Here is a 17,887-nt window from a genome sequence, read left to right as displayed (position 1 = left end):
ATTTGCGTGAATATTCATAGGGCCTTTTATCCTCGCTCTAAATATTATAAAAATCTCACACCTAAACTCAAAATCTACACATTTTAAATTACTGTGCGTATCCAAACATATTTTTGTATTTTTTATTGCAAACTTGCAAGTCACCCGGCCCCACCTGACCTGAAGGAGTTAATCGATAAATAATCGATTGTCTTGTTGGCCCAGGTTCCAACATGGCCGCTAAGGGGTTCACTCTTTGTAGCAGACTGTTAAAAGTTCGCCCTGCGATCGATTTAAGGGCTAGAAATTTCTCCAAGGTAAGTTTATAAATTCTTTCATTTATCACTAGTCTGTGAAATGAATAAGGCTTCAGAAAAGACCGTAAGTAAAAATAAAAACATTGAGCTACTTCTGTTTATATTCTATGGCTATGCCCGGCCACCGGCCATGAGAAGGCTGTGAAATTAAAGATGTACGAAACTAATTTTAGGAAGCCAATAAATAATCAATGTTATTGCAGCCCTAATATCTACAGCCTTTTTCTTTTGTTTCAGTAATAAGTGTGTTGTCAATTTGATATCCACCAAAATCCATTTTTCCCTCCCCTGGTTTCATGATCAGTCTCCCATTGTGACTTGACCTGATTTTGTAACACTATAATCTTAATTATTGAAATTGCGGGAATTGTTTTATTAAGCTTGGTAGCATATATTTTATTTTACCACATTTGATTTGCTATAGTAATCGCTAGAATTTTTTCCATATTGCTTTTAATTAATGTAATAGCTTAATTCCCTAGGTAAGTTTTTTGCCTTTTTTACCTTTAAGTGAGTTTTTAATCATAATTTTTTATTTATTGTATAGTCACAGAAAATATCCATACCTCCCCTTCAAAATGTGTTTTCTCTAAGACCCCCTTCCCCTGAGAATTCCAATTTAGCGTCATACTACCCTTTTTGGCCTTCGAAGACCCCCATGCCAAGGAATTTCCAATCCCTTCGAGTTCACAAATTACTTTTAAATTACTAATACTGTAAGTATTAAGTTTATCGGTCCCTAGGAGGCCTCATGTAAAAGCCCTGTGGTTTCTGGTAGCCTTCCAGCCAAATATATCTTCTATGTTAATTTTTTTTTCTTGTATATTCTCTAGTGTAATGGTTACTTTTGTCTTTTTTTATATCAATTATCACTTGGCAAAATGCAAGATGCACCGAAACAATGGTTCCTATCACTCATATTTCTTGTTTCAAAATGAAATTATATAAATAAATAAATATGGTTATTTTCTGGAACTACGCATAATTATTTTATTTCATTGCACATGGCTCCAATGAAAAACATTCACAGGGGTTGCAAATCATAAAGACTAGTAATTTTTCTGCAAGTCCAAGGTGTAAGAGTAGCTTTGATAAAGTTTTTTTTGCTCTATTTTTAGGAGTTATCCCATGGCTTCGTTGGAATGGTTGGCAAGTAAGAAGAACTCCTTAATTTCCCAATTTAGTAGTCATGAATTGATTATTTATTTATCCTAGCCTTAGGCATCCTGACCCGGGGGATGGAGGGTGGGAAGAACCCAAGAAAGTTTTACACAAGGAGGCTCCTTCTTGAGGTCCAAACCCTTACCCCTTTATAAACCATTTCTGACAGAAAAGGTGACCCTTTCATATACTTTACCTTCTATAGGAAATGGTACCCCTTTCACGTACCTACAACAGGAGTACTCTATTTTTTTTTTGAGGGGGGGGGGGGTCTGTTTGAGATATTTTTAAATGCCCCTTTTAATACCTAAATGACAGTTTTTCCTACTCTTTTCTGTAATTCGTCTCATGGAATCCCTACCTTTTTATATACCTCAATCCTGAAAAAGGTCCCCCCTTATGAGCAGAGCCTCTCCGTAAATTAGACCATTGTAGGGAGTACCCCATCCCCCTAGGGAACCTGAACATCCCACCTCCCGCAATTCTCATCCATTCCCTTGAAGAATTTCACCTATATGCAAATTTGCGAACAATAAACTTGCCCACAGGGAAGATAAGATTTTCTGGTCATACGTTAAAGAACAAGATATAGTCATACTTGTATTGGTGGTCCTTCTTTAACCACAGTGATCATTATCAAATTTCTCTTTTTAATATCAATGCTAATTCAACCCCTGAGGCCATGAGGATTAAGGATATTATCACCCAAGGTGAATTTTCTTGATGTTTTAATAATTTCTCCACAGTCCTTTAAAAAGAAAAGTATGGGACAAAATAGGAGAATTTGTTCTTTGATATTAGTGGTTAAAGGGTTAAGTTGCAAGTTGTACTACTTTGCACCTATAATTTGTTGTATAGGTGACTTTTTCAACACGTGCAGAGTAGGCATTAGTTAACTCTCCAGTGGGCAAAATTACTGGTTACTTCTTGACGCTTTTACCTAACTGTTACCCTTCTTGTCGCTCCCTCACAAATTGCATTTTATCCCAGACTTCCCACCCTCTCTCCCTTGTTTTCACCCATTTTCCTTGTGTTTCCACCCTCTCCCTACTCACTCCACTCTCTTGAGAACCAATTGAACTAATGAGTGTTTGTGATTGTGGCTTAAAATTTCTTTTGGTTTAAAATTTTTCGAAACATTTTTAATTTCTATTTTCTTTTGTGCAGTATTCATTGCCATAAACTGAGACAAAGGAAAATAAAAATGAAACAAGTTTGAAAATTTAAACCAAAAATATTTTGAACTGCAACATACTGTATGTACCATGTGTACCATGTGTATCTTTATACTTATTACTCATTTATTTTTACACTTATGTTCATTTATTTAGTACTCCTTTGATAAGATTCAACAAACTGAGTGAGCAAACAGGTGAGAGGTTCTCCAGCAATACAAAGTCCATTGGGAACCTGATTTTGCACAGGGAGGGTAAAGAAAGGAAATAAGGCTGGAGTACCTGTGGCTTCTGACTTGACAAAATTGTTGGTCATTTTACTAAAAATATGGGCGTATTCTAATGCTATTAACCATAAAATTGGCTTGTTGGGGGTCAGCTTTTGCTAGTTGCACCAAAACAAGGACACAGGGAATAAACCGACCAGTTGCTTTTTTATTTATTTTATCTCAGTTTTTATAACAAACAAAGGAGAATAAAGTGAAAAAAAAAAAAATTAGCAATGGCACTGAAGGCTACATGGAAAATATCCAGCTATGAATAGTTTATGCTTTGTGCACTTCGTTTGTAAACCATGTTGACTAGAAAGAATTGGGGAAGTGTTCTATTGCAGTGCTCCACCCTTGTGAAGGCTGACAAAATTAGAGAGAACAAAATTTCCATATCACAACATTTGCATTAAATTTAATATTTCTGGATAGTTCATGTAACTCTATGTGCATGGCACACACTTGAACCAAAAGGGAACCAATGGCCACTAGGAAAATGACAGGGCCGACTCAGAAAACGTACAAGGTGCTCCAAACAATGGTTGGGTCCTCCCACCCTGGACACTTCAGCCCAATCAACTAATTAAATTACTAGCTGAGCTGCTGAACCTCTGGCCCCCACTGAGATCAGTAGTCAGTGCAGACCAAATATTGATTCTGTCCATTCTGTCCTAATGAATGTTTGGTTTTATCAACTGAGCTTATCAGGCCTCAGTTGTTCAAAGAGCAGATAACTTGATCCAGTGGATAAGTTAATTGCTATCCAGCAGATAAAATGTATTGGTTGGAGTACATTTTATCTGCTGGATAGAGTTATCTGCTCTTTGAACAACTGGGGCCTGGTAAATAACTGGCCACTGTAAAGAGAGATTTATAACAAGCTGACATTTTGAGTGCTCACCCTTCATCAGCGAGAATTCAAGCTATTTTCAAGCCACTTGTTTTAGTAAAACTGTCAAGGGATCTGAATGGAGAGAAGAAATTTGACCTCATTTCATCGGTGATCATGTTTTAAAGATGGAATGTAGTTTACTTATTACAACCACCATTCAGAATCTTCTAGTCTTACTTAGTGTTCAAACTGTTTCATTTGCAGGATGTGATATTACAGCGAAAGCGGAGCACCTCAACCCAGGTGGATCTGTGAAGGATCGTGCTGCCTTGTACCTTATAAAGGAAGCTGAAGAAAAAGGTTTGTAGTGAAATAATAGTATTGTAAAGTCCCGTTATCAAGATGTAAATTCTCCTCACTATTTTCATATATTTCTTATGTTAGCAGTCAGGAGAATTTGTTTCAACATCAAGAAAATTTATCTTTGGTGACCATTTCATTCATTCTCTTGTCCTGTACATTTGGTTAAGTAGTTATCCTGTAGGGAGAAGTTAGATGTTGGTCACTATTGGAACTTAGAGGATTAATTTCTTTTGCTGAATGGATGCATTTGTCTCAAACTCACACATCTTTGAGGAATGTTGGCTAAGTATTGAAGGTCAGTCCTCTCAAAAATGTGTATTTAAACCTGGTTTACACGTACGACGCAAGCATAAGCATAAGCACAAGCATAAGCACGAGGATGTTTTCACGTGCGATAAGCATAAGAATAAGGTGACATACGCAACAAGCGCAGAAGCATAAAAATTTACTGCCGCCATTTTGCAAATGGCAACGCATGAGTAACTAGAATGTACGCTGACAACTTGTCACTGTTTTTCAGTTTTATTTCCTTGCACTTGTGCTTATGCTTGCGTCGTCTCGGTTTACACATACGACGCAACGACGCAAACACAAGCACAAGCACAAGAGAATGGAAATCGTTCCATTCTCTTGTGCTTGTGCTTATGCTTGCGTCGTTGCGTCGTACACGTAAACCGGGACGACGCAAGCATAAGCACAAGGGCAAGCACAAGGCGCTTATGCTTGCGTCGCATCGGTTTACATGTAGGTTTCTTGTGCTTATGCTTGCTTTGTTCGTGTAAACCAGGCTTTAAAGCACCTGGTACAGTCAACTCTCGCCTTTCGGAGACCTTGCTTTTGCGGACACTCGATAATACGGACATCAACTATTTAATCCATGTCAACAATAAATTACAGATGTTTAACTGAAATATAAATTCCTGCCATTACAGATTCTAATTATTATTATCAGGACACCAACCTGTGGTCCCAAGGATGGTAAAATTACGTAAAATTATAAATTAAGGGAGTTGACTGTAGACCTTATTATTGGATCACATGGGGCTAACAAGCATGGACCCTGACCAGTTTCCTCCACCATTTTTCCAAAATATATCTGATATTTGAGAGTAAGTAAGAGTAAGAATAAAAATTAATGATTTCTTGTGATAGCCATTAACGGCTGTGTGTATAAAATTTGGTGAACCATTCATGACTGTCTTATGTTGAATTTTAGGCCCATTTCTTTTGTTTCGCTCAAAAGTGCTCAAGGGTTTGCATATGGCCTTCAGTTTAGTCAGAGTACATTCCCTTTTATTTGTATTTGTTTTTGCTGCTTTTTATGCTTAGTTTTTGAGAAAAACTAGCCACAAATATCAAGTCAGTGAAAGAAAAGCAAAGAAAGAAGAGACACACTAGAAAACTGTGGAGCACCAAAACCACAGAGTAATGTTCTGTAATTAAATTTAAGGCCATCTCCTTTTACAACTGTAACTGGGCAAGGTCTTGTCTGAATCACTGAAAATCCGTAAGAAAATGGTACCTTAGTTAGAGAGTGTAAAGCAGTGTGGTCCGGTTTCGATTCCCATGCTCGCTGTGATATGTGGGTTGAGTTTGCTGTTGGTTCTCATTCTTGCTCCGAGAGGTTTTACTCTGGGTAGTGCAGTGCCCCCCCTCCCCCTCAAAAACCAACATTTGCAAATTCAAATTCAATCTGCAGAGTCTCCCCATGCTGTGCTGATCAAATTATCATCATCTTGTCATGGAATTGTGCACTTTACAAATTTATTTATTTACAATGTTTTATTTACAGGACTTATAAAACCTGGAGGAACAGTGGTTGAAGGAACAGCTGGGAACACAGGTCAGTGTGATGTGATCAGCCAGCTGCTACATATTATTATATTTTTTTATGTGATCAGCCAATTGCTGTAGTTAAGTTTGGATCTAGCATTGCATGCTCCAAACAAACTTGTTGCTTTGTTTGTAAATGTAACCTACAACAGTTTCCCCGCCATCATCACATGCAGTCCTAATATTTTATACCATGGTATCCCACTATAATAGAACTGAAGGACTCAGAGCATAACCCACCTTTCACCTGCACTTCGTTTTGTGTTAAAAATGGAAATCTTGCCCTTAATCATAGGTCTTTATTACAAATGATAAAGGTAAAGTCGCACAAGAGCCTAAGTGGCCCATACAGCCGGAGCTTAGCCCGATTTCTGTAGCATGAAGCAACTAGGAGTATTGCTACTCCCCCCTGGATGGGATGCTAGTCCATCGCAGGGTTACCCCCAACAGTATATTGCCGGTACCCATTTATGCACCTGGGCGAAGAAAGACAATGTGGAGCAAAGTTTCTTGTCTAAGGAAACAACACAGCAATGAAGAGACCAACCTGGCCTCGAACCAACAACCCTCAGATCCTCTGACCGTCCGATCGAAAGTTCGACGCGCCAACCACTACACCACCGCGTCTCCACAGATGAAGCATAAAGCAGCAAATAAAACATCGGAGACAAGTTTTCTGAAGGAATTCAAGGCCACATGCAAAAATCCAGTGAATCTGAGCTAAAACAACAAAAAGCAATCTGAAATGTGACATGGGTCAGTTAATTTGCACCGAGGCCTTCAATTGGTGTTTTACAAGAATAGAGTGATTGTCATACATAGGCGTAAATCATCTTGAATTTTAGATTCGCGATCTTTATCTATGAAAATTTTTAGTGCTATATTACTGTAAATGTGATCACAAAGTGTATACTTATATTAAAGAGTTGCCGTAATACATATCAGAATCTTTGAGTAGTTGCTTACTAGAGCTTAAAAACAAAGGAAAGAACCAGTAATTTTGGTAAATCCCAAAAGTGGTTGCGTTCGCTTATGGAAGCGGTCGCTTATGTGAGCTTTTGATTACAGAGTTTAATTGACAATTATTCAAACAGGGTTTCACCATGGTGGTCATAACTAGAGCTGGTCACTAACGAGAGTGGTCACAAGGAGAGCTTTGACTATAATTTGCATGCATTGTTTTTGTAGGTATTGGACTTGCTCACATCTGTCTTGCCAAAGGTTACAAGTGTGTGATATTCATGCCCAACACACAATCACAGGTTGGTATTATGCTGTTAGTATGTAATAGTACTCAGAATTTAACAGTCAGATTTGTGGTATGGATTAATATACCTACAGCATATGCATAACTGATAAGACATTTTTGTGATATTGATTTTGAATATTTCTGATAATTTTGTAGGAAATGTTTAAAAAAATTATTGACACAAAAAGGAGAGTCACTTTTTTATCAGTCTTTGTTACCGGAAAATTCCATTTAAATTCTTTTTATTTGTAAAGATTAAGTGTTGTAGTAAATCCCAGCCTAAAATTACATCACTATCATTTCTAAGAAAATTTGTTGTATGCACATGCTTCCCTTCAGCCCTTGCCAAGATCTACTTTTCCTGCATAGTCACAAACTTTGCAAAAATACATCTGTATTAGAAGACACCATCCTGGACATTTAAATTAAGCATGGTTTAAAATCCAACTGACAGAAGGGACATTAGTTGGCAATATACAGTGTAAGAAGGAAATAATAAATTATTAATAATTAATTAATAATTTAATAATTAATTTTTTGTTTGGTTTGGTCTCTATTAAATGTGTGATTGCAGTAATATCCTCCCCCCCCCCCCTTTCCTCCAAACAGACACACACCTCCCCTCTACAGAATGTCACTGGGAATTCCAAGTGGAAGTGGGATCTCAAAAGCCAGAATTGTGCAGTTCCAGAAAATATCCATACTCCCCCCATGGAAGGTTTTTTGGTTTGCACCCCTGTCCCCCCAGGAAATTCCAGTTCAGCTTCATAATTTACTTCTAAAATTTTGACTTTTAAGACCCACCTCCCCCAAGGAATTTCCTACCCACCCCATGGAAGGTCATCGGAAATTCCTAGGGGGAGGGGGTTCTTAAAAGTCAAAATTTTAGAAGGAAAGTATGAAGCTAAACTGGAGTTTCCTAGGGGGGGGGGGGGGGGGATGCAAAACAAAAAACCTTCCGTGGGGGGAGTATGGATATTTTCTGGAACAACACAATATTCTTGACATTGGATACTGAAACTGTATGCAACTTTCTTTGTATTTTATTCATATCAGTAACTTTTCAAGGTTTTAGTTTGTACTAGTAAGAATATTGTGTGTCGTCTATAATGTATTTATGTTGTATTTTTTTTGTTAATGGCAAATAAATTGAATTGAATTGAATTGAATTTTGATCCATTTTTTAAATTGTGGATGTTTTTTCATGGGTCCCTTCCAGTGGTTGTTGTTAGACATTAGGAAACTTGAGTACAGACATTTTTAAGCCACGGACAGCAACCGGAAATTGAATTTTTCCCTTTTTGGAGCGTTTTCATGCCATCGCATTTGTAACATGAAGCTGCAGTCATCTACAAGAGCTTTTCATGTCCGTGGTAAGGAGCAAAACCACACCAAAAAAGGGAACATTCGATTTCTGGTTGCCGTCCGTGGCTCACGATTGTCTGTGCTTAAGCTCCCTAAGTATTAATATTAAAGAGTGACTTTTGTTGCAGGAAAAGATAGATGTACTTAAGACGTTAGGTGCTGACGTACGACCAGTCCCTGCTGTGCCATTTGACAACCAAATGAACTACAATCATCAGGTAATAATGCTGTTCTTTTGCAGCCAGTTGATAACTTCAGTACAGTAGAGGTGATGGAAATTCTTAGACAATATGCAACTATCCTACAAAACATTGTAGATGAAGCATTTTATACAGTAACACAGTCCACCTGAATTAATTTTAAGGCATTAGGAATTTCTGTTTGATTGTTTTTAAAGTTAGACTATCATTAAAAACTTTTCCTTTTATTCCTCCTCTAAACAAAGTCATTGTTCAATACATTTGAGCTATGAAAGACACATCTGTTACTGTAAATGTTTTATCCCTTTACCCCCTCGTAGTAATAACATTGTAATAATATTATTGAAGGGGTGCCTGAAAATAGCCTTAAGTGACTGCTGTTAAACTGCTAGATTCTCCTTCCAAATTACCTTGTGATTCCTTGTAAAAAGAGGAGAGAATTTCATGTAAGATCAGGAGTCACTAAGGGCCTTTTTCCATGCATCACCCAAATGTTATGGCCACTCCACCTATATACTTTTCACATTACTTAGGCAAGAAGATTTGCTGAGAGCACTGAAAATGCAATCTGGACAAACCAGGTGATTAAACAGTTATGTATGAAGGTGTTCTAGCATGGTAATGGAACTTGTGCAGGTAGTGTTGTTGGTAGAACTCAGTAGTGATGCTAGACTAGTGAGGCGAGATCTCAGGTTTGAGGTTGAGGCGAGAGCTCAGGTTTGGTGATAAAATAGTAATATGCACAATAATACAATAGTAGTCCAAGCTACTTTCATTGCCAAAAGTGGTACTTAACAGTAATCATGGACACTGAATAATACTGACAGTACATATATTACTGCCTCTAGATGCACTGAAATAATTCCACTTAGGGGTACTGTTGAGAAAAATATTTATTTATGTCACTGTTCCCGTGGAATGTAGCGCAACAGCGATTTGCACTAAAGGAATGCACGAAATACTTAACAAATAAGATAACGACTCAAGATGGCATTATTGAGGGGAACAGTCTGCCTTGCGGCAGGTTAGTCAATGCGACTTCCAGTTTACGTGACAAAAACAACCTCACTAATCTCCCCAGCACTACAAGCTGAATGGTAGACAGCACATGCTGGATCGGACAAAAGTATTGGTTAGCAGGCGATAAACAAAAGCAAAGACGCGAACAAGCTTGGGGGAAGTCGCTGCACAGACTTAACTGCACCATGCGGGAGTGACCCTACTTTATTAAAGCAAGGAATGCAAACAACCCGTCCCCAAATGGGAGGGTGGAAGGGAAAAAACTTTTGACAAAAAAGTAAATATATCACTGCCTCAGATGCACTGAAATAATTCCACTTGGGGGTACTGTTGAGAAAAATACTTATTAAGTTCTGTGCTTTGCCTTCGATTTACTGTTGATTTGCATAAAAGGTTTTGCATGTTTGACACTGGTCCTTTGTCAATGGTAGATGAACATTTGGACACACCTTTGGCCCATCAAGCAAATGAACATCATGTTGTCATTTTACAATCTATGTCAGAAGGCAATTTTTTTTAGCCAATCAAAGGCAGCATTTGCTGTCTTTGAGTGGTAAACCCTTCTAGGTTTGTGTCCACCGTACAATGGGAATTGGCTGTTATTTGTTTTATGCGTGTAATTTATTTTTCATTCATTTATTTGTTTGTTTGTTTTTTTCTCAGTTTGACAACATTGCCAATAGAAGAGCACATTTTGAGACAACAGGGCCAGAAATTTGGCGGCAAACAGGTGGACGGGTAGATGCTGTTACTTTTTCTACAGGAACTGGGGGCACATTAGCAGGTAAAAATGAACTGTTCTAAAGACTTGCTACATTATTTGAAGTTGTTTCAATTGAAGGGCTGAGAGCATGACCAACCCAATGACTTTTTAGAGCACTTTTTGTTGTTTTAGCTCAGATTGACCAGAGTTTTGGCATGTGGCCTTGAACTACTTCAGGAAACAAATTGCTGCGACCAATGTTAATCTACTACTTTGCACTTTGTTTGCAATAAAAAAAACAAAGTATGATTATGGGTAAGATTTCCATTTTTATCACAAAACAAAATGCAAAGCAGTGGATAAAACAATGGAGCAACGTTTCCTGAAGGCATTCAAGGCCACATGCAAAAACTCTGGTGAATCTGAGCTAAAACAACGAAAGGCAATCTGAAAAGTCATTTGGGTCGGTTATGCTCTAAGCTCTTCAATTGTTTGAAATAAACTATATAATGATGTCTTAAGAATGTCACATGTAAGTATTACAATCCACATAATTAATTCCTTACTCTAAATTAATATTACCTTTCCTTCATATTTTCTATGTTTTATTGTAGGTGTAGGGTCATTCCTTAAATCAAAGAATCCAAATGTTAAAGTTGTTTTAGCTGATCCTGAGGTAATTTCTTTGTTAATAAAATATTAACTTCTTACCATTTAGTAATAATTGTTATTCATTACACCAATTCCATAGTGTAGGATCCGACATGATACAGGTCTCAAATTTAACAGTGCATATAAAGGTGACCCCACACACCTTGTAGGAGAATAATCTGTAAATATTGTGTGAAATGTTTGCTAAGCACTTCATGCAAGAGAAACAAGGGCTGGATGCATTATTTTACTCTCAATGAGCAGCTAGCTCACTAAGTTCATTCGGTTGGACAAGGAATTTCAATTGACCTTAAGTTATCATTACCCATGTAAACATTTAAAATACAGAGAACATATGAAGCACTTGCTGGAAAAAACAGAGCAGAGATGGCGTAGTGGTGAGAGCACTCACCTCCCACCAATGTTGTCCGGGTTCAATTCCTGGACTCAGTGTCATATGTGGGTTGAGTTTGTTGTTGATTCTCGTTCTTGCTCCGAGAGGTTTTTCTCCGGGTACTCCGGTGTTCCCCTCTCCTAATAAAAGCTAAATCTAGTCAAGTGAACTATGAGCGATTATTTTTGTTTTGTTTTCGGTTTGAACTGAAACGAATTAAATCAACCAGGCATTAGATTGTCTTTTGCCCAAGTTTCTGAAGTTCCTAGCAAAAGTCATAAGCTAAATTATTGAATTCATGTTCTAAGGTCAAAAAAATAAGCGCCACCATATTTCTTTCAAGGTGACAAAGCTGGAGGCCATGCCGAAGCTAACTTGGAGAAATCTTGGTTACTTATGTCCTTTTTCCAGCAAACACTTTATTTCTGTAAATTATGTAAGGCAAGTTTGTGTCAGTTACCATCTCAGTAAACTATTGTATTATTTTATTCACAATAGGGCAGTGTTCTTTACAATTTCTTTAAATCTGGAGAGTTGAAAAGGACTGATGGCAGCTCCATAACAGAAGGTAATCGAAGTTCATGTCTTTCCTGGTTTTGTCTTTGGGTGATTAACCATTTAACCCCTAACATCAAAGAACAAATTCTCCTATCTTGTCCCCGTACTTTTCTTATAAGAGCACTGGGGAGAAGTTATTTTTAATTAATAACTTTAAAAAATGTTGAGAAAATTCACCCTGGTCGATCATTTCCTTAATTCTCACGACCTCAGGGTTAGAATAAGCATTGATATCACAAGGAGAAATTTGATGCTGATCACTGTTAGGGCTTGCTTTTTAGGTATTGGTCAGGGTCGAGTCACAAGCAATTTACATGGAGCACCAATTGATGATGCTGTGTTTGTAAGTGATAAAGAAGCTGTAGAAATGGTAAGAAGACAATATATTGGCTCAATGGCTGCGTCTTTTTTTTTATTTATTAATTTTTTTTTGTCAAAGAAAGTTATTTAAAGTCATGGATGTTATCGTCTGGGCATATTCTTGGCAAATTCTAGTCAAACCGTTAGAAACTTTGTTTGTGAGTTGGAAAGTAACATTTTGTTTTGAGTGATAACATCACAAAAGGTAGAAGGACCATGGTCCCGTAAAATCTCTTTTTGGCCAGTTGAGGGGGCAATGGATGAAGACCAGGGCCCAGTTGTTTGAGTAATGATTAACGCTATAGTGGAAGCTGATCGCTTTCAGCATTTTAAATCTAAGCTCAAAATGTATTTAAATATTTGACTCTAAAGATCTCGATTTATGTATACTTATTTTTGTTTTTCTTTTATTTGAGGGAGTTTTCGCATAGGGCTAACCTCCAAACTTCCTTTTCTAGAAGTACTTTTCTTCTTAGTTTTATTTGTATAATATATAGTCTGCTTCTGGAATAAATAAAGTATGTATATGTATGTATGTATGCTAATCCCCGATTAAAAGTTAACTTCGGTTGTTAATGATGTTTTTCAAAAATGTTTTTGAAAGCTGATTTCAAGCATATGGTGAAGAAAAGGCTAAGTCAAAACTGAGGGACAAACCTCTTTTGGAAAAATCTGTATTGATTAGTAATTAAATTCTAATCAAAGTTCACGTTAAGCCAGGATTAGCTTAATTGTGCTTAGTAAATCAGAATTTGAGCTAGCACAACGTTTATAACGTTTTAGGCCAGCCTGTCATGACAGATTTTTTTTAATGTACATCGACATGAAAAATATTTCATTAATTCTCCACAAATTTACTGCAAAGAATAACTACAAGAAAACAGCTGTGTATATTTGGGGAATTTACTAACATGTGCTTTGAATTGTTTATATTTAACATTGTACCGGTAGTTATTTTTGTGAAATATTGTTGGACTTAAAATGTAGCAATTTGCTGGAAAATCACGATTAAGTCGCCCTCATGTTCTAAACGTGATGTGGAATCAATTTTATCCCTAAAACTGTTCATGTTACAGAGATTTTTTTGTTATTTTACAGACATTCTTTTTACTTCACGAAGAAGGATTCTTTGTAGGAGCGTCTTCTGGATTAAATGTTACTGCTGCAGTGAAGGTAATAAGGAAATTCTCCTCACATATTGAATATTGCAAACAACAAAATTTTAAAATAATGCAAACAAAATCGACAAAACGTGGAGGGTGTTCCTTCTCTATGTACCGGTAAGCTATCCAGGTTTGGCATAACACGGTGACTCAGTGACTGTTAAGTAAACACTCAATCCAAGTGGCCATGCAGTGTTCTAATCCCCCGGGGGGGGGGGGGGGGGAAGGGGGCTCTCAAGGAAGTTTTATGTTGGGAGGCTCCACCCCGAGGTCCAAACCTTTTCCCTTTTATATACCATTTTTAACAGTAAAGGTAACCCTTTCATATACCTACCTTAGAACTCATCTCTTTCGGTTGGTCTGTTAGAGACATTTTGAGAGGCCCTTTTAAATCACTAAATGACAATTTTCCCTAACCTTTTCTATACTTCAACTCATGAAATCGCTACTCTTTTATATACCTCCATCCTGAAAAAGGTAGAATGGCGATTTCAGGGAGATTTCTGAGGCAAGTATTCAATTACACCGCATATAAATTAGGCTTACCCTGACATTCATTCCTAGAGCTCATTCCCGATTAATTTGGCATGGCTCTCATTTATGAGCCTGTAGATAAAATCGTGTCACCATGATTCAAATCATTTTGAGTAGTACGTTAACTGAAATTTGTAAATATTTAGTCAATTCCTTTTTTATCTTCCTCGAAATTATTATATTTAGCATTTGGTAGTAGCGTTTACCATCTATCAATGCATGATTGCTATTTGTGTGATTTCTGTAGGTAGCGGAGATGTTAGGTCCAGGGCATGTGATCACCACGTGTCTATGTGACACGGGTCAGGTAAGTCCCAGATCATGTGATGTTTTTTATGCATGATACATGACAGCCTTGTCCTAAAAGCTTTTTGCTGTTTACTTGCAGAAGTACTTTGCACGCCTCTTCAATAGGAACTGGATGGAGTCCAAAGGTCAGTTGGTCATGTGACATGTTCAGTCCATCATTCAGTAAAAGATGGTGGCTTCACAGTTTACCACAATTCCTTGCCAACCTAACACAGCCAATAGTTCGTCCCTGTATTAACACCAATGTGTTTGCTAGGTTTGAAGTTTTTAGAGGTTTTCTGTGTGTTTTTATAAGCGTTTTTAGGGTTTTCGAATGCCAGGAATTGTGGGTCCCCATCTTTTTCGATACTATGGATTGTTTTGTTTCTGTTAGTTGCGCGCGCATGCGGGGTGCGATTTGCGATCCTCTAAAGATTTACTTACGTCTTCTTTTCCACCTCTAATGTTTTCCTTACGATCTTAGTGCGATCCTCTTACGATTTATTGACGATCCCTTTACGACCTTCACGCCCCATTTGCCATCGTAGTACTATCTTATTACGGTCTATAAACGATCTCTTTACACCTCAGTTACGAGCTTGATACGATCCTCGTACAATCTACCGACGATCTGTTTAACTCCTATTAACGATTTCCTTACGATCTTTGTACAATCCTCTTACTATTACGATCTCTTTGGATTCCCTTTTAGGTTTGTCTAGTTCATTTTTCTTATGTTTTTATGCCGAAACTTTCCCGCCGTTTTACACACTTACCATGTATTTTTTATTTTTGGCAGGCCTTCTAGATGTTATTCCTGAAAAGTATCGTCATTCCTTGCATTGACGCTGAGAAGACGTTAGTTGTAGCAAAAAGTCTTTGCTGCTGAAGGCCGTGGAACTAAAAGCGCTACATGATTGGCAGTTAGACAGACAGACAGACAGACAGACAGACAGAAAGACAGTTAAGTAGAAAAAATCTTATATTTGCATCTTATTCAACTCTAATTTCCATCACACTCTCATACACATTTACTTGGTGGGTGCCGTAGAGAATTATATGAAAGGAAATAGTGCTTTTCAAGAGTGTCGCAAAATCCAACCAATGTAATTACTTTGGCCAATCACAGCAGAGTAAACAACAGAATGAACCAATCAGCATTCGAAGCTAATACATGTAACCGGCGCCAAGCGCGTGAAAACGGGTGCGAGCAAGACACGATTGATGGGTTTTGCTTCTCATTGGTTTAGAAAGTAGCATGAGTTTTATTAAAAAATCACAGTGTTGTAAAGCAAAGCTAAAGCAAACGCATTACTTTCGACGCAGAATTGGATACCGCTCTATATGACACAGCTACCGCGAAAATAGAGTGTTAGTTAGGTACAACTTCGGTTTTTACTTATTCTATTTAGGAAAACTCGTTTTTGGCTGATGTGGCTTATCAACTCCTTTAACCAATTTTGAGCTCAAACGGTTTCATCCTCCATTTCCGCTTCCTTTTGATGGTTCCATTATGGCATCTTAGGAGCACGAGAAATTTAAAATCACAAAAATGTCTAGATGGGTGTGAAAGGAAATAAAGCAAGTTGAAAGATGCAAGGCTGATCGAACAGTTAGTATTTTAATAACTTTGTCAAGTGTTTCGCTTGGCAAAAGTCAATGAATGGAAATAATTTTAAAGAGTGCTTAGTATTTTTCTAATTCTAATTTAGGTAGGTCCTTACAAATGTCTCTTTAATTATTAGAAAGGGAGTTTAGTAAATAACCAATACATGATTGCGTACAAAACATCGATGATCTTTCATCCATTAATTCTTCATTTCCCAGTTCAAATATATGATATTTCACATATTTCATTTTCAATAATCAATAAGTTGTTAACCGAGAGAATATCTTTCGGTGAAAACTTTCCTACTTCCAATCCTCACAAAACGGAAAATATTTTTGTCTCAAAGTCTATGATAATTAAATTCAGTGTTTTAAGAGGTCATTCAGTACAGCTGAATAAAAATTTGCTCAATTAATTTAATTTGTTGCATGAAAGAATTTCTTAGATTTCAGTTCTGAGAATAAAGCAAATGATCCCAAGGGCCTGAAAATTCTTGCTGTTTAAAGAAATTTTCTCATTTTGCAACATAACAAATATATGGAGAACGGGGGGTGGAATGGTTAGCCCTGCAGTCCTATCTGCGGTGCTTACTTTCTCGTAATAGCCTTGTCAAGCCCCAAATAGGAAGAGAGATCAGAGATTCGAGAGCGTGGATCTCAATACAAGCGCGAAGCACCCTTCTCGTTTCCTTTGCGCTTGTTTGACGTAGGGATAAAACTTGTTCCCGGAACGAACTCCCTACCCGGAATTCTTACTCGATTATATGGACGCATTGCGGACCAATGTAGTCGCGTTTCTCCGATTAAAAGTCTGTAACAGGCAATTCCTAAATGGAACAACGAGAGCTTAGTATGCAACCGTATTAATCCCATAAGGAGAGATTCTCTCGTGACTGCCGTAAAGTCAAACAAAACTGTCTGGGTTATTTAGCTACATGAACTAATTTGGGACACTATAGATAAAGTACTACTATTTAGATACTGACAAACAAAACAAAAATTATGCACTGTGAACGAATGAGAAGTAAGGCCTGATTTCACTTAGGTATGCAGTTCAGTTTGGGGTCGAAAACTATTCAAGTTATAGATATTAGCTGAATTTACACTCTTTCCCTCCTTTATTCCATTAAGCTATTAAGGCCGTATTTGTTGTTTGAATTGTAACAAGACTAACTGCAATCTTCGGGAAGTTTTTCTAGGTTCCGAGTAACATTCTACGCGCGGAAAATGCGACCTACAAAGGCTATAAACGTGGTCTTAAAATCAACGATTTCTGGTCGGCGACAAGCACAGAGAAACGCGCGCGGCCATGGCATAGCTAATAACATTTTTACTAGCTTGAGTGGTAGGCGCTAAAATGGGGAAGAGGAATAATCGGGCGCGCGCGCGAAGCGACTCTCCCCACGCACTTCGCGCGCGCACGTCCGATTCCACGCAGGCTACATGTGGGTGTGACTTGCCATGGTGCTTCATCGTTTGGAGGTTGGCAGTTCAAAAGACTCAAGAGCGTATTCGAGTTGTAGTCCGAAAGCTAATAGTTTACTATACTGATTAATAATGGTGATTGGACTGAGTGGAGTACAATTTGGTGTGAAATCATACGCGTGATTTTAAAATTAAACAGGCGCGAAGCGCGAGTTCGATTTAAAATCACGCGTATGATTTCAGACCAAAATTGCACTACACGAAGTTCAATTACCACTTTATTACACCCATTTTGAAATCACACAGTTGGCTAGTGCAGATAAGCCATTAAATTGGATTTGTTATTGTTATGTCATTTTCATTTTGATGAGCTAAAAAAAGGATGCGATTTAGAGCAAAACAATAGTGCCATTCGTGAAAAAAAAAACCGCACTGTTGAG

At 37.6% G+C, this 17,887-nt stretch overlaps 2 protein-coding genes across 3 annotated transcripts in view; one reads left to right on the top strand and one right to left on the bottom strand.

Annotated features, from left to right (window-relative positions):
* LOC146481982 (1-phosphatidylinositol 3-phosphate 5-kinase-like) overlaps window positions 1–17,887 on the bottom strand; it is a 99,148-nt gene that overhangs the window by 15,313 nt on the left and 65,948 nt on the right. The window lies entirely within an intron of this gene.
* Window positions 86–16,502, top strand: LOC146481983 (uncharacterized). Its single transcript, XM_085108112.1, has 16 exons — window positions 86–296; window positions 1,415–1,449; window positions 2,789–2,829; window positions 3,998–4,093; window positions 5,889–5,939; window positions 7,118–7,191; window positions 8,672–8,761; window positions 9,277–9,324; window positions 10,427–10,547; window positions 11,081–11,142; window positions 12,010–12,079; window positions 12,351–12,439; window positions 13,528–13,602; window positions 14,374–14,433; window positions 14,515–14,560; window positions 15,214–16,502. The coding sequence occupies exons 1-16, from the start codon at window positions 213–215 to the stop codon at window positions 15,258–15,260; spliced, it is 1,089 nt and encodes a 362-aa protein (XP_084964238.1). The 5' UTR covers window positions 86–212; the 3' UTR covers window positions 15,261–16,502.

The sequence above is a fragment of the Pavona decussata genome, unplaced genomic scaffold, assembly GCF_977016875.1.
Source record: "Pavona decussata unplaced genomic scaffold, jaPavDecu1.1 SCAFFOLD_48, whole genome shotgun sequence".
NCBI lineage: Eukaryota > Metazoa > Cnidaria > Anthozoa > Scleractinia > Agariciidae > Pavona > Pavona decussata.
The sequence above is the reverse complement of the archived record's forward strand: the minus strand, read 5'-3'. Positions and strand labels throughout refer to the sequence as shown.

Bases quoted from the DNA above. Each gene is read 5' to 3' on its own strand.
- LOC146481983 (XM_085108112.1), top strand. From the start codon at position 213: ATGGCCGCTAAGGGGTTCACTCTTTGTAGCAGACTGTTAAAAGTTCGC. The intron at 297-1,414 runs GTAAGTTTATAA...CTCTATTTTTAG, and splicing joins GGGCTAGAAATTTCTCCAAG to GAGTTATCCCATGGCTTCGT. The intron at 12,440-13,527 runs GTAAGAAGACAA...GTTATTTTACAG, and splicing joins ATAAAGAAGCTGTAGAAATG to ACATTCTTTTTACTTCACGA.